Source organism: Mus caroli, chromosome 2 (assembly GCF_900094665.2).
Source record: "Mus caroli chromosome 2, CAROLI_EIJ_v1.1, whole genome shotgun sequence".
Classification (NCBI taxonomy): Eukaryota; Metazoa; Chordata; class Mammalia; order Rodentia; family Muridae; genus Mus; species Mus caroli.
This window is the reverse complement of record NC_034571.1, coordinates 141,966,035-141,990,587: the sequence shown is the minus strand read 5'-3', so window position 1 is coordinate 141,990,587 and position 24,553 is coordinate 141,966,035. Positions and strand designations below refer to the sequence as shown.

At 41.5% G+C, this 24,553-nt stretch overlaps 1 protein-coding gene across 5 annotated transcripts in view; it reads right to left on the bottom strand.

Moving 5' to 3' along the window:
- The window catches only part of Syndig1 (synapse differentiation inducing 1), a 172,967-nt gene that overhangs the window by 86,823 nt on the left and 61,591 nt on the right, over positions 1 to 24,553 (bottom strand). For all 5 annotated transcript variants that reach the window (XM_021156796.2, XM_029470252.1, XM_029470253.1 and 2 more), the window contains one exon: positions 14,902 to 15,459. In XM_021156796.2, the coding sequence (XP_021012455.1) occupies positions 14,902 to 15,381 (480 nt within the window). In that variant the 5' untranslated portion in view covers positions 15,382 to 15,459. The remainder of the gene's footprint in view (positions 1 to 14,901; positions 15,460 to 24,553) is intronic.

Sequence of the window (24,553 nt, the reverse complement as noted above, 5' to 3'; positions counted from 1 at the left end):
GGGTAGGGAAGTGGGGGGCGCCATGGGGGACTTTTGGGATAGCATTGGAAATGTAACTGAGGAAAATATGTAATAAAAATATTAAAAATTAAAAAAAAGAAATAAAATGTTTTATTTGTTCTAAACAAAAAACAAAACAAAACAAACAAAAAAAAACTGTGAGCTAAGACAACCATTTCTCCTATAAATTACTTTTCTCAGAGTATTTATCACAAGGGATAAAAAGAAACTAAGAAATCTTCATACAAATGCTTTATTGGTTATGTATTTTTTTCAAGTATTCTCACATACTCTACAACTTGTTTTAAAGTCATATTCAGAGTGACTTCTGTGGAGTTAAAAAATAATAATTTGAATTTTGGTTTTGGTACCATATCTAAAACCCTTTTATCTAATACTTATATTACAGAGAATTTCTACGTTTCTTTCAAAGTTTCATGGGTATATGTTTTACATGTAGGTGTGATGAACCATTTATTTTCAGAATAGAGTCCCTATATGTTTAGTCACTTCATCTAAAAGAGCAAATCTGCTTGCCTACCTAATTTTTAATTGAAAGACACCACTAATGTAGTCAGTGTATGATGCATTTGAAGCAGGTTAGAATAGGTTAGTTAATAAATGGCAGAAAAAAAAACTACCCATGATATGTTTTGCACCAACATATATTTTAAGTACATAAGACACGCCAACAGTTAAAAAAAATCCTATAGCAAATGCTCTTGTAGCTGCCATTCAGATGCCACAATTGGCTTCATCATGTGTCTGCCAATCTGCTCACGTTTGTACCCAGCCTTCTCTTCACCGTAGTTTTCTATAAGCAAGCACTGTGATCTATAGCCATTTCCATGAGTTCTAGTACTGATCCAGCTAATTTTGATCAGTGTAACCTTCATATACAAAAGGGGGATATTAAAATTTCATTTGTCTCTTCCTAGTTGTGAGACCTTTGGGTTAATCACCAACTTCCTTGGTGTGAGTTGCCCTTGTGGTCAGGACACCATGATGTTTCAGGGCATCAGGAATATTATGCCTAATTGTAAATGTGAATTTAACCTGAACAGGGTAGAAAAGCAGTGGCTGGAATGTCTTCTTTCTTGTCTATAATTCTATAGTTCATAATTGTCTTCCTTTCACACAGTTGTCTTCCCTTCTTCTCCAGTGGAATATTCATAGCCAAAGGTAAAGAGGAACATTTTATCAGTTTGTAGAAATTCCCAAACTTCTCTGCATAGGGACCGATCTGGTTTTATTTTGTGCCCACATTGCTATCCATAGATTGGCTATAGCAAAACGTGAGTACATCTCTGAGACAGAACATGAGGCTGATCATCCCATAAGTGGAATGCTGGCAGGTAGACAATCTTTTGTGGCCCTCAAAAGCTCCTAGACTTCAGAGCTAATTCTGGACCCAAATGACCCCCAAACAACTGTAGTTTATCAGGTGTTGCTATTGGTAGCTGATGATGCTGCTGAAAAGGCAATATGAGTAGTTGGGACATAGCTACCTTCTAGTCAGATGAACATAGTTATGTTAAAGCACAGCATCATCACAAATAGAATGACAAGAAATTCTGCAACTGTTTTTTTTTTTTTTTTTTTTTTGTCTTTACTAGCACATTGAATACTATGACTCTCTTTGGCCTGTGACCTCTGAGAACATCTTGAGTACTTATAGAAATATTGGGATTTCTTCTTATATTTGTTTCAAAACACCTGATGGTTTATAAAGACAGGAAGTTTTGGGGGAATGAAAATTTAAACAGTATCTTTGGTGAGTGTTCCTGTCTTCACAATGCCATGGAGGACTGGTCTGTGGTGTGGAGGACATCCATGATAAGGTGGGAATCCAGAGAGTGGGGGGAAGGTCTTCCTTTTTTATGATAATCCTTTCTTGAGAATCAAACCAATGCAACGGGAGCCATTTAACTCTTCTGAAAGTGACACCTTCATGGCCTAGTCACTTCCACTAGTCCCACCTCTCACATTAGCACATGGAGAATCAAGCTCTTGAAAATAAATGGTAAGGACCATATCCATCCAACCCATGGCAATCCTATGTTGAGACTTTGATAGAGTTTCAGCACCCAAGGGGACTAATGGAACAAAATACACCTCTTGTTTGTTTGGTAGAGAGAGAGAGAGAGAGTGTGTGTGTGTGTGTGTGTGTGTGAGTGTGTGTGTGTGTGTTTTCTCTTAAAAAACCTCCTAGAAGTCTTCATCATCTTTACCTTAGGTTATGTTGACCCAAACTTCAGTCTATCACAGTAGGGAGAGATCCTAAATGTGACAAAAAAATTGTACTTATGGAGAGACAGTAGTCAGCCCTCTGATCTCCAAGTCTTATACGTCTAAGGGTCTAACACCACTTCCAACAGATGCTTATGACAGATGGGCTTGATGTTACAAGGAGACAATTGTAGCTGACCCAGAGGGCCCAATGTACTAACCAAGGAAGAAGCCATGTTGAGTTAATTTGATGAGCCTATTTATGGAGTCCTAGTCATTCCCGAAGCAAAATTAGAGCACCTGTCTCCAGCAGCTGCCATAAACTTCAAACACCTAAAATGGAACTAGTCGCAACTCTCCATGCTCAGAGAAACACCATGTAGCAGATTTGAATACTCTGTTATAGACAATATCTCAACACAGAAGCTAGGTCATGCAGGGGGCATACCATGTTCATAACATGTTCACAGCAGGTTCTTAGTAAGCAACATGAATTTCTAAGACCTTGGGCCAGATGCTTGCCTAGGGTTCCTGAAGATTGCCATCCTTCCCTCTGTCCCTCCTTGCCTCCCTCCCTCCCTCCCTCCTTCCCTCCCTCCCTCCTTCCCTCCCTCCTTACCTCTCCCCCCCTCTCTCTCTTTCTCCTTCACTCTTCTCTCATTCTTTGGTATACAGTAACCACCACCTCATTTTATACTTTACACCTCCTGCCTCTCTGAAACAGTGATGGTTTAATGATCCTTCATGTTATGTTCCACAGAGTAAAAGCTGGACAGGAAACATCACACCTGAGACTTTAAGAATGCAATAGCACAATGCTGCTGAGTGAAGTCTACTGTTCCCTTGCTGCCTGTAGTCCATTGGTTTCATGGCTGCACTGACTCCCTACATCGGCCTTGCTGCCATTCAGCTATCTAACAGAGGGATTTCTAAGTACTTGTGCTCTAACACAAGGCACTGCTGTACACTGGCTCTTTGCTTACAAGTGCACTTCAGGTGCAATGTGAAAACCTGCTACAGACTCTGGAGATGTTTTCCAATTAACACCAGTGACCCACAACATGAACTGTGTTCTGAACATGTGTGTTTTAAAATAGATGGTGGATGCATTTCCTCTCTAGGTCTCACATTTCCCGGGTGACTGGTTCAAAAAAAAACAATGTTCCCCCCCACCCCCCAGGAGAAAAGAGAGAAAGCAAAAACCTTTCTTTGAGGATCTATAGGAGATTCCAGCTTCTAAACTCTCCAAACTCCCTGCTATTCTTTTGGTCTCCATGTGTGAGTTAAAATACAGCTCTCATTAAAGAAAGTCCAGAAAAGATCCACTCAGCATGCATTGCTCAATGGGGATCTTTCTCTCACCCTTCTGTTCCCATATGGTACATTTCTTTTTAAGAAAACAGTAGCCACACTGGCTGCAATGCATGACCATTGCAGGGAGAGTTTGGCCTTTTTCGATAGAGGACAGTCTCTGTCTCAAAGATCTAATGATTCTAAGAGGAAAACTTCTCAAACAAACAAAACGGAGAAAGAAAAAAGGAAGAAAAGAGAGAAAGGAAGGGGGGAATTGCCTCTTCCTACAATTTCGAGAGTCTAACTTTTCAAAATTCAGCGCTCCGAGCCTAGGTCTGTATTATCCATCACCACCCACTGTTCCCTCCTAGTGCCAATGTAAGCAAGATAAACTGCTTCAGAGGCATGGTTAGTTTGTTTGTTTTTATGATGCCAGAAGATACTGTGACATGATCTGTGAGAGGAGAAATGAAGAATATACACTAAGCAAAATTGTGCTCATTGTTAGATTTATTGATGGACTTCATGGGACTTTTGTCTATGCTATAATAAGTCAGCTCAGTAATGTCTGAATCATGTGAATAATGTCTGAATAGTATGAAAATATGTTTCTTGGCATATGTATATGTGTGTAGTGTGTATGCTTACACACATATTCAAATGGGTGTGGGTACATGCTGGTGGAGGTCTGAGGTTGGCACTGGGTGTCTTGTGCCAATTTTTTCCCCACTAATTCTCTACTGTGCCATTTTGGTTATTCTGACTAGCCATCTCATAACAAGGATCACTTCCTTGCCTTCTTTGTACTGGGATGACAGGTGGACTGCCACACCCACTTGGCTTTTTAAGTGGATTCTGGTCCTCATGTTTGCCATGCTTTACCCACCTAGCCATCTTCTCACCCCACCCTTTCACATTTAATGACATCTTTGAATTCAAAGAATGATCTTCTATTGAAGTCTCATGTTTATTTTTTTCTTTTCTCTTTCTAATCTTTGAGGTGAGAAGAGTCACCTCTAATTTGGGCTATATCATCTGCTGGAAGCTTATATAAGACATGGAAAAGGAAGCTTTTTCTCTTTGCTTGCATTCTTTTGTCCTGCTTGCAAGTCCATTCCTTCACTGGCATTAGAGCCTACTTCCTCAGGATTCTGATATATACTGAACACCAGCTGAGACATTTGACTGCATAGACTATACAACTACTGGATTCTTGGATTTTCCATTCATAGGTAGCATTGTTGAGTTAGCTGGACCACAGGCTGTATGTAAGTCATTCCAAAAATCCTCTTTTTATATATGTAGCGAGAAATTCATTTGTAAGTTCTGTTACTCTAGAGAACCCTGACTAGGAATGACACTGCCCACAGTGGGCTGGGCCTGCCTACATTAATCAACACAGTGCCCCCCACACATGACCATGAGTCAGTCAGGCCAATCTGACGTAAGCAATTCTTTAATTGAAGTTCTCTCTTCCCAATTGACTCTAGGTTGTGTAAAGTTGACAAGGAAAACTAATCAGCACAACCTGTCCTAGATTTTTTTGAGTATTGAGACAAGAAGACTTTAGTCAAGATTGGGAAAATTTAGTATAACTACAATTTCATTTAGAATTCGAATTCTTTTTGTATTGTTCAAAACCGAGGATGAAAGAGGATCTGACAGTTATGGGCTTTCCTTTTCATTGTTATTCAAACCCCATTTGTCACAATTACCATGTTAAAAAGCATGTAGCTTAGAAAGGGCAGATTTTGTGACAGTAATGATCGTCTTTCAGGGACAGAAGGTTCTGTTCTCTATGATGATTCTGTTTATTAGCTCCATAGCTATAACAGATCTTCACCCACTCAGGAGACTGACAATGACCTAGTAGTCACAATGAAGGCTGCTAGCCAGAGCACTACATATTCCAATTACTGTCTCTTCTGCTTCCAGCAAATTTGGTTGGTGCTGGGGGCACAGGAAAAAAAAAATCAAAGGGAATATGCACAATGACCTTGAATTTCTAGGACAAGAGGATGTACTATCGGGAAAGTCTCACCTTTCCATCAAATGGCTTTATTATATACCTCAGTGCCTTTACTGACACATAAAAGATAAAAATATGGAAGATGGTGACACAGTATGGGAGATTCATTAAAGAAATTGCCTGCATGACCATGTCATTGTTACTGAAGATTCCTATTGAGAATAAGAGAGAGAAAATATCCAGAAGCATCCGTAAGACTTCAGGGCAGAGAGAAAAGAAAAGAAACTGGACATGGCCAGGGTTAATGAAGGGGGAGAGGGGGAGAGGGAGAGAGAGAGAGAGAGAGAGAGAGAGAGAGAGAGAGAGAGAGAGAGAGAGAGAGAGAAGATAGCAAGCATAACCAGGTTGTTAAAATGGCGAGTAGCTGGGATAGGGAAGCCAGTGAGCTGAAGGAAGTTTAGGATAGAAGACATATATAGGGCTAGGATGCTGACATGGACTTTGAAATGTATAAAAGGTGCTTGTGATACTGAGGGAGTATAGATGCCAGAATGGGCTTTAATGTGCTGACAGACACCATACACAGGTCTATGTCAATTGGAGAGCTTTATGTCCCTTGTGAAAGAGGTAAGGGAAATGGCTCCCTTTGGAGTGGGATGCAGAAAACTCATTTCATAATTCCTACGGAATGCTGGTTTTTATCCAACTGTCAGAAATCCTTCTTAGTACAGCTTGAGTTCATTTCTTGATATAAGGGTTTCCTGAAGCCTAAATGTTGGTTACTATTATTTGAGAAACCTGCCTAAGATAATATTGTTAATTATTATTATTTGAGAAACATGTATAAGTTGTATATTTCAATGATTTTCCATACCTTGAATTAAAATAATCAGTCATAATATTCTAATCATGTTTATATTTGATAATATAAACATGCATATATTTCATTTCTCTGTAAATAAGGGTAGGGAACATGGTTGAATGGGTAAAAAATTTGCCATGCATGAATGAGATCCTGGGTTTGAACCGCCAGAACACGTGTGCAGCTGGACATGAAAACATGGCATTTATGATCATGATGTGCATTTATGATCATGATGCTCCTACAGGGAGATGTGAGGGTTAAGATAGAAGAATCACCAGAAGCTTTTAGGATAGAAGTCATGTCATATATGTCAGAAGAAAAAGCAAAGAAAAGTAAAACAAAGCACCAAAAAAAACCACTATGAGACTTTGTATCAAACAATGTGGAAGAGAAACATACACACACTCAGATAATAAATAAGTTATGTGGATGATGCTTTGCAAATATGTTTTTTTTTTAAGGTAAAATTCGAACTTTGGCGAACCAAAGTTATCTGCATAATAATTTCTCACAGAACAGAACAAGGTGGTAGTGTAGCTAGAGCACTAGAAAAATCACACAGGGCCACTAGGATATAAGATAGCTCCTTTGCCCACGACACAACTGTGATCCCAAAGAAGCAGAAATGTATAAATACAACTTTTCAAGGATATATTATCTCAAGGGAAACACATGAATAGCTTAATTTTCTAATACCGTAAGTAGTGATCTTTCATATTATTTAAAGATAATTAATTTTATTAAAGTTCTTAGCCCATCCACAAGCCATCAGTTCTCATTTGCTTTCTGTTGGTATGATAAAACACTGACTAAAAGGCTAGAGAGATGGCTCGGGAGCTAAGATCATTGGTGGTTCTCGCAAAGGACTCACATTCAATTCCCAGCACCCACATGATCATGATGGCTCACAAAGGTCTGTAACTCTAGTTCAAGGTGATCTAACACCATGTTTCTGGGTCTATGGGCTTTGCACATATATGGTACACAGGTATAAATGAAGACAGAACACTCTAATCTAAATCTAATGTAATCTAATCTAAGTCTAAAACAAAACAAACAAAAGAACATAACCAAAATAAATTCAGGGAAGAAAAAATGAAGGATTTATTATATTTTGCAAGTTAGAGTCCACCATCAAGGAAGCTAAGTCAGGAGCTCAGGAAGAAACCTGGAGTCAGGAAATGTAGCAGAAATCACAAAAGAACACTGCATACTGGCTCCTTCACTTTGGCTCACTCATCTACCTTTCTTATGGAGCCCAGAACTACCTTCCTAAGGATGGTACCGCCTACAGTGGACTGGACCCTTCTACTTAAACCAGCAATCAAGAAATGGCCCCCAGACAGGCTCACTGGTTATCTGGTAGAGGAAAACATTTCAGTTAAAGTTCCTTCTTCCCAGGTATCTCTAGCTTATTAACAATAAAACCCAACCAGTATACTATCTGTCCACACCTAAACACTCTCCATATATATGTGCCACGACTGGTTCGTGCATGTCCAGAATTTCCCACAATGTTCCAGCAAATCTTCACAAGAGTTCTTGGAAGAAAGGTAGGACAAAGCCAAATCCCCACTCTAGAAACTTGAAAAGTCATCAACAACAGCCAGATCAGGGCTCTCAAGTATAACAAAGGCCAACAACACACCAAAGATATTTACTTGTGGAAAACAATTGAATCTGAATAAGAACAGGTGGGTTCCTGCTGTCCTGCTTGTGGGTTGTTCCACTTTTTCTCTCAGTACAGTCCCTGAAGCATTTTAGGGTTGGTTAAGGAAACCAGGAGATGTACTGGTGGGAGGGTCTAAACTGATGGAAGCAGAAAGTGGAGATCTATGCCTAGTTATAAAGGGGGACAAGGAGTCTAAGACTATATAGTATTGGATCAAGTGTCAAAATGAGTCTAGTCAAAAATTTAATGGAGAGCTCCTGGAAACAAGAGAGCCGGAGAGATGCTATATTGCTATGTAAGCTCACTGCTCATGCAGGCTGATGTTGGGGCAAAGCAAGGGATAAAGCAGGAGGGAGCAAGGTGGACCGTGGATTCTAGGACAAGCTGAAAGTTGCTGGAGTATAACCCCAACAACACGGGATCTGTGAGCCTATTGAAAGCAGCAACTGCTGGACTCAGTTTCTAACCAGTAATAATCTTAATCCCAGAAAGTCAGCCATAGTGGAAGAGGGGAAAACTAGGGAGAGAAAGCCAAATGCAACTGGAGTAATATCATAGGCTGAATGCCATAGAAGAAACACGTGCACATTTAATCAAGGAAAGTCACTAACAGATCAAATAATAATAAGTAGAAGAGGAAGGACTCAATAATTTACATTTCGAGAAAAAAATCTAGAAAGCATGACCCATATTCAGAGCTAAAAAAAACAGTCAGGCAAACATGTCTGAGTATGCACAGATGTGCATTTGGCAGGAAAAGAAAAACTTTTGCTATTGCAAAAGGAATTTATTCTTAAATTCCTTTTAAGAATAAGGAAGTCATGTTTAGGAATAAAAAAGAAGATGATGACAATGATTCAACATCTTATTAATAAAGGCTGAAAAAGTAAAATGTCATTAAAGGACAAATTGAAAATGCAATCCAAAATAAATTAAAATAAGATAATAAAAATCTTTCTTGAGATAGACTCGACATGATCTTGAGAGACAGATCTAGTACCCAACTTGGCCAGGGAAAGAAGAATATTCAAGGAGAGTGACTTGCATATCAGCATATTTACATAGCTAACATTACCCTTAACTGTGAAATCATTCTTTTCTCATACCCATGATCAGAGGAGGCTAGTTGTTTTTTTAAGCTAACTTTCTTTAAGGTTCACCACTCTTCCTTTTGAAGAGTCAATGCGATGATGTAAACAAAAACTACTACCACCACCACCACCAAAACAAAAACAAGAAAGAAAAGAAAATTCTTCCAAATCACTCTACCCAAATCAGTCTAAGTTCCCCTGACAGTATTATTATATGATTAATCCCTCATATTTGAAAGCCAGGAAAATCAATTTTGAAAACAACCATTTATCATTTTCTGAATTTGTTTTTTGTCGTTCGGGTCAAAATCGTCTGGTCCTATTCAGATTCTTTGAGTCTCCTCAGTTGTCTGCTGAGGACTCACCACCATGTATAACTAACTGCACAGTCTCCACTGTAGTTGCAGTCACATGAGTCCCAAGTCTCTGAATGGAAACACAGACACAAAAGTCTCAGAGAGACCAGGCTGGGGATTCTCAGAAGCCAAGAAGGCCAGTGACAAGTCCAGTGATCAATTTGCAGATTCTGCAGTTTTGCCATAGTATACCCCCTTTCCAAAACAGACAGACAGACAGATAGACAGGCAGACAGACAAAGCAACCATTATGGGCATTAGGAGGCAAGAATCTAGAGTTAGCAGATCTCCTCAGCTCCAAAGGTTCTAGCAAAGCCAACTTGTATGTTGCTTCTAGCACGTGTGAGCCTTCACTAGGGAGAGACCTTAGTATTCCCTGTCTACAGTGTTGGACACATTATACGACACAATTTGCAAAGTGCCTAGAATGGAGCCAGTGCTCTGTGAGTACCCACTTGTCTTTCCCCACCCCCTCTTTTACCATAATGAAGAAAAGGCTCAAAGCTTACAGGCAGGTTTAGACAGGGTTCTATCTGCTCCGGGGTCTGAATCAGTGTGTTTTGAAACAAGTCTGCAATGAGTTATCTTTGGACACAAGTTGGAGTGCATGAGGGCCCTCCTACAGGAGTGAAGCCCTCCTGCAGTGCATTCTATCCACTTCACTTCACTCCATAGCTTTAATTTCAATTTTATGTTTCATAGAATTGCTTTATTATGCATCCCTGTAATCTTGCTGCTTGAGCTTCTTTGTGTGAAGTGTGAAGTGGCTTCCTGCTGTAGGTGCTCCTGGAAGCTTCAGATTTCAGCTGAGGTCTGGGAATCAGATGAAGCAATGGTCACATACCTTCTGGACACTCAGTTAAAACCTGCAGCTTCCTCCTGCCAGGAAGGAGGTGCTGAGGAGGTTGGACAACAAACACAATTATTACCATCCGTCTGTCCTGAAGAACCCAGTAGTATTCCTGGCCAGTGAGACTGTGTAGTGAGCAATCCTGAAAAATCCTGAGAGGTCCCTCAGCCTCCCTCATTCCATACCAAACCACATCTTTCTCCAGTTGTTAGCTGGTAGAAGGAAAGATGCCAAACACTTCATGAATCAGTGAAGACTTTCATGGGTCTTAAAACTGGCTGTAAAACCCATACATAACACTCACACAAGCATAAAGGCAAATGAAAGACAAAGACTCCATATGTTGTCTCAGAATTGTGGCTGGATGGGAAGGGCTTTCTTGGATACAGAATTGCCTAGTACAAAAGAGGAGCTGGCGAGCATCTTGCTACCCAGCACACATGAGTCCCTGCTTTTAACCATCCTGGTGGGGAGAGTTCTAACCTTTACCTCCATTGTTGTAGCCAAGAGGCAACCAACATTAATGAAGCACAGCTGCCAAGCCAAGCTCACCTCAAAGTGTTGACCTCAAAAGAAATGCTTGTTTTAAATCACTAAATCTTGAAGTGATGTGTTACACAGCACATGCTAGCCAACGCATATCTGTTGATTACTTCGTAGAATGGGGGTGGGACTCACAGGACAGTTTATACTTTTAAAAATGTTCTTTCTGTTAGGATAACCCAACCCAACACATATTGTAAGGAATGTCCCTATACTCTCAATTTTTAATTTCTGTGCTGGAGGTACTGGCTAGCAGATATCTGTGCAAAAATAAAAGGCAAGTTGCCATAGTGAAAGTCACCAATCACCATAGCCCCCAATGCCCATTGGATGAGTATGGAGTGTGCCTTTTGCATAATTAAGAGCTGGATGGCTAGAGATGGGGCAGAAGGAGCAGAATAAAGCAAAAGCAGAGGAAAAGAGGGACAGAAACATGGACAGGAATGGAGGAGAGAAGCAGAGAAGAGAGAACCATTCGATCCATTCACAGTGGCAGAAACGCTAGTTAAATTAAGATGGGCTAGCTGAGGAACTGCCCCAGAAAACAGGCCAACAGCCTTATATTATACAGATGTCTCTGTATTATTATTATTAAAGCTCAAGCAGGTCACACACACACCCATTAAAAAAAAACTCTGCAATATCTTTTTAAATTTCTTCTTTTCTTATTCAGAAAAATGTAATAAAAAGCAGGAGTGACAGGCAATTATTATACCCTAAGAATGCTTTTGAGAACTTGTCTTTGTTTTCTAGACTTCTTGCAGGACCCAGTAATCACTCTGGATAGCTCCTTAAAATTCACCACTAGGTTCTTAAATACCTTTGACAAATTGAGAGTGGCTATACTGTATCCTGAGTTATTGTCCTCAGATTATGTGTGGGGTGGCGATGTCTTAGTCTGGGTGAGAGCTCCTTAGAGAGATTAACCAGAAAGTCTGTCTAATTGCCCAAGTAAACATTTTAAACACTGCTGCTCCATCAACTTCTTTGGGAAGGTCCTTAATCTGACCAAAGTAGAAGTAGCACTGTATTGTGTAAAGTAGCAAATAACCCCTCTAAAATGTACACACAGAGTAACACTACTACTGTTACTGTTACCTGATTTCGTAAAACTGCTTTCCAGGGTTGCCAATGCCACTGCTACTGCAGAGCAAAGCATATGGTTGGTACAGCTCATTTCCTCAGAGCCCCATGCTGCTATCCATCAAAGGCCTGGACTTATCACATTAGATAAGTTGCCCCCTCTTAACACCACCTACTAATTTTTAACTCAAGAGACTGATTCTGGGTAGATGTCAGACCTCTGCAGAATTCAAAATAAATAAAATAAACAAAAAACCCAGCTAACTAGGATTATTGTGTGAAAAACTTAGAATTAAAGGGAGCCCAGTAGGAATTCAATTGCCAAAAAAAAAATGTGAATACAGATATAGCAAGAGTCAACAAACAGCATTAAAATATAGGTTGTTTAGTTGCAAGCTCAACCAGATACCTACTCAAGTGTTAAGGTGGAAGAGAATTCTTAGACTTTTCTGAAGCCTCGGAAGTTGACTGAGGCCTAAGGAGACACATAATCACCTTTTTAGCTCTTAATGATCTTGACATAATCAATAATTCAAAAAACATATGTGCATGTGTCAGAAGGGAAGGGGGAATAAGACACACATAACTGGAAAAAGCATAATATAGACATTCAGAAACTTCTTTTACAGTTTCAATCTAGCCAGTATCCCAGACCATAATTGCAAGAACATAGTATACCTTGGAACTGATTTTCCAAAATCTCTTACTGGAGCTGCTATGCTCTGTGGACCCCTCTTTTCATAGCCAATCAGTAACAAATTTCACTTTTGAAGTATGTCTTCCCACTGCTAAAGCTGTCCTGATTTCTTCTTTCCATCCCTTATAATAACAGGGCTCTGGGCCTCCAGTTTGCTATGTCTCCTCCATCTTTCCCACATCTGCTTTCTACTCTGTAGCTACAGCAGCTTCCCCAAACACATCTTGTCTGTCTTAGAATTAATATTCCTGTGATGAAAGACTATGACCAAAACAACTTGGAGAGAAAAAGAGTTTATTTTGCTTACAATGCCATATCAAAGCAACAAGGGTAAGAACTCATACTGGGATGGAACTTGGAAGCAGAAACTGATGCAGGGCCATGAATTGATGTATATTAGTTTGTACATCATGGCTTGCTCAACCTTCCTTCTTATAGAATTCAAGAGCATCATCCCAGGGATGGCACCACCCACTATGAGGTAGGCCTTTCCCTATCAACCATTAATTAAGAAATCACCTTACAGGCCTGCCTATAGTCGGATATTATGGAGGCATGTTCTTAATTGAGGCTCTCAAATGACTTCACCTTGTATCAAACTGACATAAAACTACCCAACACATTGTCACAGCCTTCCTGCCAGCAATCTTCCCATGGTTCTCTGCAGCTAAAGGCTGAGAGTCAAAGCCTGCAGATTCAGTTTCTCCGTGTGATGTCCCACTTTTTCTGTGCTGTTTTGTAGATTAAACTTTAGTGTGTATGAATTCTCAGTCACTCCACACTTAAAATTGGAATCTAGCAGCTTGGACCACAGGATGTGGCACAGCAAGGGGGCACTGACAACAAATAAAATGATTAGATGGGCTTGGTTTCTCTAGCTCTGCCACTGTCTCTGACAGCTACCCTGGGCTTCTCACCTGCTCTTCTCTTTTATAGCATTGAACCCATTCTCCCTTAGATGATTAAGGTTCTGGGTGGCAGGACCCCACTTTCATTTCAAGCAGGCTTCCTCCATATGCCCCATGCCACAGCATTTCCATTCAATTCTATGCAGAGTCAACTGCTTCGGTGCTATCTCCCACAATCACCCATTGAGCGTCCATATATTTGCTCTTAAGATACAGGATAGGGGTTCCACTTCTGGAATGATATTTGACATCTTGTTACTCAAACCACAATGGCAGATCCACATGCCCTTTGGGGACTGTTTTCAGAGCCAACGAGACACTCCTTCATTAGAATTTCTGGGTCAAATTCATACTGCACTTGTGGTGCTTGCTTCCCAGATTCACACAAAGGAGAGAGATTTAGTCACTTATCATTGGCCAAACCTGGAGACTTTGGAAAATAGCAGACACTTGCAACAGTCATTAGCACAGAAGCCAAAGCACCCGTGTCTTAGCTTCCCTCAGGCTTTGGCTGGCTCCATGCCCTTCTTTCCCTGCCAGTGTCATAAGCTGGTATAAAGGCCTCTGCCTATTGGGGGTGGCTATTCAGAGACCTGTTAATGGGTGTCACAGGCTTTCTTCCTGGACACTATACTCAAGTTCCAGTAGAGAATGCTCTGTTCTCTATGCTTCCTGAAGTGCAGTAGCCCTTCAATGACACTCATACATCACATGACTAGTAACCTCTGTGTCGTATCTCACATAGTCCTGGTCCTAAGTCTTTATGTGTATAATTCAAATGTCTTTACTCGCATCAGCTAGTAAAAAGGTAAGGTATGCTGGGTTCAGGGACATAGTTCAATGGACAAGTGTTTTCCCAGTATTATGAGAGGTCCCAGATTTAATTCCCCCTTTAAATATCTATTGTTTCTTCTTTTGAGTTCTGAGATAGCAATGATCTACCAGTAGAAACTTCACATGTCAAACTAAGGGACCTACTATGACAGTAAAACACTTCTCCAATTTTTTTCCCATACCATGTGTCTCTAGCCTTATGTGTCCCTCCCTCTTGAGGTTTATTTAGTGGCAGTGTCTCCATGGCCCTGTCATCTATTGCTGATGTCTGTTGCCCTACTGACCGCACTATTGCCACAGGTCACCATTAACCAGAAACACTGTCACAGCTCCCAGCCGTTTCCCATTTCTTCCATCCTCCGCAAAAGCTCATAAGTAAAGTAGTACCGAGAATACCTTCAGCATTTTTGCATGATAATTTCATTCCCAGGGTTTTTCTAGGCACTCACAGGTATCTTCCAGGTCCCACCACCCCAACCCCAGAGGGTCCCCAACAAACACATTCTCTGACCTCCAGCTCCTGTAACTCTTCCTCTTCCTCCACGTCATAGGACAGGGTATGGATTTTGATGTCATCCCCTGAGAGGTCGATGAATTTCCCATCTGGGTACTCCAGGCTGTCTTTGGTGGGTGACCGGTCCTCAATGAAGGTGGTCTCACAGCAGTCAGTGGCTACACCATCCCCCCAGGATCGAAGTACACCATCTGAGTAGAGGATGATGTTGGGTCGATAGTGGGACTCGACGGACTGCTGCAGAGTGTTTGGGTCCAGCAACTGCTGCACAGGCTCACTTCTGCCTCCTTCCAGGCTGCCTGGTGCTGCACTGGCCACTAGCCTGTGGCTCTGGTACTGAGGTGCTGGGTAAACAGACACCAGACCATCCCTGCTCTCAGCCATGAAGTTTCTGGTGTTAATTAAGCCATTCCTTTTGCCAGCATCACTGATCTTACTGTGTACCAGAACACTCTTCTGCTCAATGATGCCATCCATGGTAGACTCCCTCCCTGCTCGGAGTCAGGCTAGCAGGCTGTATTCACAGGTCACACAAGCCCCATAGGACCCATTTCCCTGGAGGAGCAGGAAACAGAGAGTGAAAATTACAAGAATGTCATCACACAGACCCACACTGCATCAGAGTTTACTAGTCATCTGACGTGCATAGTAACTATGGAGTCAGAAAAATACACAGTCTTGTTCTGAATTTTAAAAAGGTCCCATTATAGCGACATCTAGATTAAACCAGAAATCTATTACCTGCATCTCTATGAAGTTTTTGCTTCCTAATAGAGGAAGCTGCAGGAACTGGATCTACTGCAGCCCTAAAGAAGCCAGCAGACATCCTGAAACTCTGAGAAACTCAATCACATTAGCATCCCAATGGTCTACAGAGAAATACAATTGTTTGCCTGTAAGGGGGATGGACTCTTCCAAGTACACATTCCTGAGGAGAACATACTAAAAGAAGACACAGTTTAAAATGATAGCCTGCAAGACGTAAAAAATTAATGACAGTAAGACTGTGCCACTAGATTATATGTGGACACAGTTCCACTGAAGGTATACTTCATGTGCATATGAGTGCATTCCTAGGTATTTAGTAGGGTGAGCACTGAACTCATTCATAAACACTGACTCCAAATTGTTCTCCCTTAGACAATTTTATCATTGAGCCTTGCATAATATAGAGGAAAGACAGAGAGAAGGAGGGAAGGGAAGGAAGAAGGAAGGAAACTGGACCTAAGGTTCTAAGATATGTAGAGTGCATTATCTCATATTGCATGTTAATAATCATTATATATAATAACATCTCATATAGGCTAAGAAGATGATACAATTAGAAAAGTGGTTTCCTTGTGAACATGAGGACCCGAGTTTGATGCCAAGAACCTCCCCCCCCCACCCCCGCCCTGCCACACAAATGTCAGGCTTGGTGGCACATACCTCTAATTCTAGCACTGCAGATGCAGAGACAAGAGAATCCCTGGAGCTTGTTGCCCAGCCAGTCTAGCTGAATCAGCAAGCTCCAGGTTCAGTGAGAAACCCTGTCTGCAAAACTAAGGTGGCAAATGATTGAGGAAGGCACCTGGTGGCAACACCTGACTACCACATACATATGCATATGCACATATACAGGCGAACATGGATGCATCCATAAAAGTTTCATCTCGGGCTAATCAAGCACTAGCATTTTTTATAACATCTAAATATTTTCTAATTACAGATGTTTGATTTTATGTGGTAGCAAATACAGTAATCTAAAATTGCACTCTGACTAAAGGAAGAGTGGTAGAGTGGTCATTTGGGACTAAAAAAATGCTGAGATCCGAATGAAATAGCAAAGTGAAACTACAGCATATGCACTGAGAGATAATAAGAGCCCTTAATGTGGAACCAGGTACAGTTTAAGAGAGGTCACAATTCCTCTGGTTACTCAGGTTTGACACGTCTATCCCTGGACATGTTTTAAAATTTGAGAACTAAAATCTTGAATTAGACTAGTTAAAGAGAGATTTTGCAAGGTGACCATACTAAACCAACATACCAAGGGTAACATGTTAGAGGGCTACCTCTATGTTCCACATCTTTCAGGAAACCACGATGTGTTTCTGCAATCTTTCTGGGCCAATCTTTCTCCATCTACAGAGTAGACATGTTCTTGTCGTCCAGTGTATCACTGTGCTCTGATGGGTATACTAGCAAGCCTGGAGAAATCTTGAAGATCCAGCTTCTCAGCTACAGCTTCTTTTACCCAGACCTTGTAAATATATTGCTAACAGATACTGATTGCATTTGTTCAAATCCAACCTCTCCCACTGAACTGGATGCTCTTAGACAATGGAAATAACCTTTCTATTGGCTGGTGAGCTCCTATCACCTGTTCTTGACTTTGTCCTTTTTCTTTTGTGGTTTCTATTTTGTTCTTCTGGCCAACTTGCTAGCTGCTGAGGTCATCATTCTTCTACTGTCATGAACTTAAGACCAAGGAATCAGTGGCATATTTTTCCTTTCTTGAACTAGGTATGGAACCAGCAGTCAGGGAATGTGTTGTTGAAATAAACTATCTTCAGTATTATACAATTAGAATAAGCCCTAGTGTTGGTTGTGCCCTAGTAGTGGGTTTAACATTAAGGTCAAGGCAGATATGGGTTCATTGCTTTCAAATTCCCTGTAGTTTGCCACTCAAAGTCTTGCTGACATATAGCAGAGTCAGTGTAACCTGGGAGTTGGTTAGAAATGTCAAAGAGATGAGTTATAGCTTTGAGAGACAGAACATACTTAGTACTTGTTCCTGGGTCCGTGTCCTCCTCCAAACATGCACATAGGACACCTGAAGAGCAGAAGCTGCAGCAGAATACATAGCTCTAGAATCACAACCTGCATACCTATATGTTCCAATCCTCACATGGAGGCCTAAGGCTTGGTGGGGAAGGCAGTAAGAGGCTTACAATAGTCTATAGAAGTGTTAGTTGAGTATTTATTCTCATTTTGTGTTATTGTTTTATTTTGAGATTATAACATAATTACAGTAATTTCCCTTACCTCCCTCCAAGCCATCATGCACATTCCTCCCATTCTTCTTCAAACACATGGCCTCATTTTTATTGTTATTGTATACACACACATACATACACACACACACAAGCGAAAGAAGCCACCTATGGGTAAAGAAGTTATGACTTAGGCATGTGAGGAGTCACCTTCAGTGCCTGGTTAGTCCCACAAGAGCAGCTTCTCAGTTGTCTTTACTTCATAGGGGACATAACTATTTGCTGGCAAGATTCAGTCTAACTTCTCCAGTCCTCTGCCGCAGGTGCTTGGTGTAGAAGATAAGCATGATACACTGGTTCAGAGTCACAGGCCCCGTTCATAAAAGATAAATTCAAAACATAGCTGGCCCAACTCCAGTTTCTACTAAGTTTAATGGGGCAATCGTTTACCTGAGTCTGCTTCTGAAGTATCATTGGAAATCGGCTATGAATTTCCTCCTCTAGAAAATCACCAAAATAAAAGCTAGTAAAGGGTAACAGAACACAGCAGAGGCGGCTAAGGCAGACAGAGCTCTTGCTTCTCTCCATTCCCTCTTTTGCTTGTTTTCTTTGTGGCCTATTTGGTTATTGATTCTTGATGCTTCTACATTTGTTAGTCTAGACGTAGATTCTCTTTTCACATAGATCTTCTTCTGTCTCCAATTTGAAAAGGCCATTCCCGTGGATGCCATTCAGAAATCCAGTCCTGTTGTTGGTACTCAGCTCACTCTTCCCAACTGTTCAGATGAAGTTTTATTTACAAATCAAGAAATATGTTACTGGGTGCTCCTTTTGCTACACTGTATTGAACAGGAACTCTGTCTCTCTGTGTATCCCTTTCTATTTCTGTCTCTCTGTTTCTGTCTTGTTCTCTCTCTCTCTCTCTCTCTCTCTCTCTCTCTCTCTCTCGTGTGTGTGTGCGTGTGTGTGAGAGAGAGAGATAGAGACAGAGAGAGACACAGACAGAGACAGAAAGAGACAGAAAAACAGAGAGAGTGTTGGGATTTATTTTTAATTCATCAAAGCATAATTAACAGGAGAGATGTTTATAAAAGATCTCTAGATTTATTCATGTTGGCACATTTAAAAAAATATATGATATTTGAGGCCATTCCCAATCAAGACAACAATCTCACTCCTAACAGCCATGGGCATAAGGTTCTGTTGGCAGCAGATCTTCTGAGTGACTACCTTGGAAACTGTTTGCATTTCAAGGCCCCAATTTAAACTTTATCTTCCACCAACTCTGTCCGATGGGCTGAGATTCAGAATGTCCATTGCTCACTCTCCCTGGAGCCTGCTTCCATGTTTGAGACTCCATCAGGAGATATATTGCCTTGTGCTCATCTGGCATCCGGTAATTCCCATGTCATTAATTTCTACACAAAAATTCCCATGTGGTTCACCTCAATTGTCACTTTCTCTTAAAGGAGAGCGAAACACCACGATTCTCACAGTGTTCCATTCAATCTATGACAATGTGCCTATCATGTTCCCTGACACAGTTCCCTGGTCAGACCCACCCTTTTCGCTCACACTTCCACAGACAAGCCCTACAGTCTTCACCTGCTCCCTACGTGCCTGAAGAATAGTAAACAGTCTTTGGTCAACAATAACCCACATTGGTGAAAATGAAACATTACTCTTATTCAATGAAGAAAAATCTGTTTGGGGGAATGAACCACATTCAAACACAGCACTGTCAGATCTCTAGTTTATTTAAGGTTGATGATATCTAAAGACCATAGATGTGCTGACTTTAGAAGCTTTCTAAAGTGGAACTGAAGCCACCAGTCAGCAAATAAGAATCATCTCTTAGTGCCAGTGAAAGCCAGTGTCTAGTTGAGGACAAGAGGGTTCAAAGGGATGCAGTCAGCTCCTCAGAGCACAGTTGGACTCAACTACCAATGCAAACTCACCTGTTAAAGGGTCAAAATGGACAATCCAGATTATCTCTCAGAATCAGGTGAAGGAAGGAAGTAGCCATGCATCAATCCACCAAAAATGTGTCAAGGACAAAACAGGCATAACTGTACATCCACTTGACTAGCATCTACTGGCACAAACTGAGAGAATGTGCTGGGTGAGCTACCATGGACAAGAGTTATGCTGCTCACAGCACAAGAGAAAGACAGGTTCTCAAAAGTGCTGTGGTGTGACAAGGGCTAGGGACAAGGTGAAATTTGCCTGGTAGGAAGAAGCATATGGCCAGTAACCTAGTTTGGGGATAAAGATCTTCCTTTTAAGGAAAACCCTGAGGGGTGGAATGGAGTGAGTTCGGTCACGAAGAGAAAGGCATGATCCATGCCATATGCTTAGAGCCTTGAGGCAGGGAATAGACAGGACAAAAACCAGGAAAGCTGGACCACACACATTATGGAATTGAAAAGGGGGAAACGGTCAGGAGCTCCATACTGTTACCTCCAGGATATATACAGCAGACTCATATCTTCCTCAGTGTATAATGATGGAGGAAAAAAGTAAAGGATGGGAGCCTTGTGCTTCTATTTAGATCCTTACACTAGGGAAAAGTGAGACATTGATAACTTTATTCCTACCAAATGAGCTGAGCTAACGGGTGTCTCACCCTGTCCAGGCCTCCAATGCTTAGGATATGATGACACCAGCCAGGTCTGGCCAGCAGTGGTTCAGAGTGTCTCCTGCAGTTTCATCTAGCCAATCAATAAATGCTCTACAACCAGTGTCATAGAATACCAACAGGATATGGTGGTGCTGAGGCTAGCGTCCACAGGCCTTCCAGGGCCTGCTCCTCAGATCACCAGAGATCAATTTACTGGATGACTCAAAAGTTTCTCTTTTCCTTGCTTCTACAGACCCTTCTAAGTTCTTCAAACACACACAGACACACACACACACACAACCACTCAAACATATCTGTAGTTATACTCACATGTTCATACACATTCACATGAACTAAAACACCCTCAAACATGCACATCTCTCAGACTTGTTCTCCCTCACATACTCTCGTTCACACATGTTCACACATATTCACACACTCAAAATCACAGAACTCGCATGCACTCTTTTCTACATTCTCATGCATAAATACTCTCTGTCCTTACAGTCTCCCATACTGACACTCTTACATTCATGCATGCAGAAATCGCATATAAACGTATACTCTGACACATTCACATAGTCCCTCACACAGTGATATACACACTCTCACTCGGACTCACCCTTTCATACATATGCCTCATACACAAACACACACTCTATCACATTTGTGCATGCAAGCACAAAGCCACACACTCTCACTAACTCACACATGTACTGTATCTTGCCAAGGGTGCCCTGTGTCACCTTATGACTGCCAGAAAGATGTGTCTCCTCAATCCTGGGCCAGAAATGTAAGCAGAAATGATCCTCTTCTAAAAATTATTTTGAATTTTATGATATTTCACTTTTTAAATAAATACTGTGGTGTTTTGCAATAGAAACTAGAGCAACATAGAGATCTTGCTTCCCTGGGAACAAGTCCCAGGCACCTGACTGCTATCCTACAAACCTGAGTGGCATAACCACAATTTCTGTATGGACAATGTCTATAGATACCACCAAACAACCTCTACTGTATGGTCAGGGCTTGGCGAAGTGGTATGTCTACCTTGACATATCCAAGCAGAAGTCCCATCCCCCCATCCCCCTAGATGGTTTAAACAGAAGCAAGGACCCTGGCCTGCAGGGAAAGAAGACTGCTTTGGCATTTTACCACAAAAAATTGGAACCAGGTCTGCAAGATGGTTAATTCTCTCTGCAAATTCATAAACTGCTTGATTACAGGGAGAGGGTGTATGGGGTCACACAGTCTTTGTGCCCTTGGTCCCCAAGAGAATAGTTTCTCATCACTAATTGATAAATTGGTATTCTGGTTCCATAAAGCAGTCTCAGAAGGTGAAATAATTAAGCCTGCCCTTTCTCACAAAGGGTTGGGAAACAGTTTTCTTCTGGCCTTAAGGCACAAAACAACACATAGCTCTCGGAATGCTAAAATAATAAATGCTCCAGGGTACCTGTGGGATAGAGCCTCACTGGGGCCCTGGCAATGTCGTTCAGATTCTACAGGGTCCTAAAGAGTACAGTTGTTGATCTAAATGCTGAAAGAAAGGATGCTCTGGGCAGCTAAAGGAGCAGATAGGACTGGAACCCAAGTATACTTGATGCTAGGGTGTGCTCTCCTCACTGGTCTGAAGACCCAAGGGGCAGCTGAGCAGCCTGGGGCCACTCAGACCAGGTTAGCCTCCCTCACAAGCCCTCAGACTGAAAAGCTGTGGAACTGAGAACCCAGCCCTGCCCCCACCCACAACTCTGCTGAAGTAGTGAATGCTCTGAGGCACCTATGGTTCCCTGATTTGAATGTAGTTTGTACCCAGGGTTAAGTACTCGGAATCTGATTCTCTGTGCACTGATGGGAGAAACTTTTGAGATGTGAGCCTAGTGCATTCTTTCCGTCAAGTCAGAGTGCCTGGGAAATATGATGTTACTTCTAAGGAAACCCTGGGAAGGAAAGAAGGGAGAGAGAAAGGTAAGAGAGGAAGGAAGGACGTATAAAAGCTTGAGCCAGATACATTAACTTTGTAACTTTCCATTTGGAAACGGCCACCCCACCCTTATTCCTTTCGTTCCCTGTCCCCCTGTCTCTAGGGCACTATGCTATGAGGTGATTAGATAAAAGTTGCTCTTGCAAGAATCTGTGACTGAGCTGTTTGGCCTCCAGAAGGGAATGAAATAAAGCCTCTTTTCATGGACTGCCTCAGGTATTTCATTACCATCACAAAATAATAAAGTAACAGAATTTTCACTTGGTTCTCTTCTGCAGTGCTAGTGATTCTAGAAGGTGCTGCATTCCTGACTGGGGATTCTAAGCTATGCTACACTCCTGAATGACATTCCTATTCTCATTCTTTTAAAAGCATCAGATCTTTTTTTTTTTTTTTTTTTTTTTTCGTTTTTCGAGACAGGGTTTCTCTGTATAGCTCTGGCTGTCCTGAACTCACTCTGTAGACCAGGCTGGCCTCGAACACAGAAATCTGCCTGCCTCTGCCTCAAACGTTAGCTACCTTCTAAAGTGCAGTGCTGAGTGAGGCATGGAGGACTAAGAACTAGGCAACTTTTCCCACTAAGTCTAGAGCATTCCCAGCACACCACCCCCAACACACTACCCACTGCCATTTCCAGCCCCAGGCCACTACTACTCTGTCTTTCTCTCTCTAGATTTGCTTCTAAAGGGCATTTTACACCAACAGAAGCATGCAAACCTTTGGTGATTGGCTTCTTCCCTTTAGCATGTTGCTTTCATGGTAGAACATGCTCTATTGTATGTCAGCCAGCCCTTTATTCCTTTTATAGCTGAACAGTATTCCATTTTATGCACACATTACATTTGATTGCTTCTTTCATTTGGGGGAAAGTGCTAAATTTTGTCACTAAGTCCTTGGATAACATTGAATTAATTATAATTCCAGTCTTCAGCTGAGTAACTGATAAAATAATTCTTTCCTTTGGTAGGCATACAGTGAGGACAAAAAATATTTTTGAAACACAACGAAATTGCAATACTCTCTTTGCTTCTTTGGGATGACCCAGTGGCTTGGAACACAGGTGACAGACCTCATCTCAGTTGAGACGGGGTGTGTCTCTGAAACTTTGGCAGGACTAGATCATTCCCACCAAGCACTGCGTCAATGGGAAACAGAAAACACAGACACCACAAGTGCCAGGTGACGTCACTGTGCAGGTGGGTTCTTGTAGATATAAGGCAGCTTTTGTTGAAGCCTTACCTCCACCTTTCATGCCAAGAGCAGGATCTAAGCAAGTTATGCTCTTTTCTTCACTCATACACACAGCATGCAGCTTTTCGGCAGTCTGGCTGTCAGAAAGCATCCTGAATCATGAATGAGGAAGAATTACACAGGGACCCGTCTGTGTAGGAATTAGGATTATATGTTATAGGTTGGGTTTTTTGCATACTTGGGTCTAATGCGCTGGTTTTTCTCTGAAGAAACAATCAGAAGAAATCAGTGCGAGAGCACAATTATTATCAAACAAATCCATTTGAATAAGGAAGAAATGACAAAGCAGTGCCACCAAAACTCATGTATGACTAAATGTATTAATAATTCTAGGTTTAGAAATATCTGCATTTCCTTCTCTTTCTCTGGTTTTTCTTGGTTGAGTAAGGTAGTCTTTGTCCCTTTCATGACTGACAGGCCTGCACTGGTCATCTGAATGTTTGTGTCAGGGATACAGGAAAAGCTAGAAAGTCTAATGTTCAGATCTCCATGGATGACAGAAACCTTAAGATATCTGTGGACAGTAGTCACAGTTAGTACAAAACTCAAGCTATCCAGCAGCTTGCCAAGCAGAAGCTGAAGTAAAAAAAAAACAACCCAGAAAACTGAGGGAGAAAATTAAAGTAATTGCAGATTAGCTGAGCCAGGGCTCTGGGTGTGTAATGGGCAGGGCTCACTCCCAATACTTTTAATCCTTTCTCATACTGCTCAATTAAACAAAGCACTCTGAGAGCAACTGGTGCCAGATGCTCCCGAGGCCCAGCCGTGCTACAAGTCTTGTGTAAATAGTCAGCTCCAGCTAAGCAGATAATACCAATG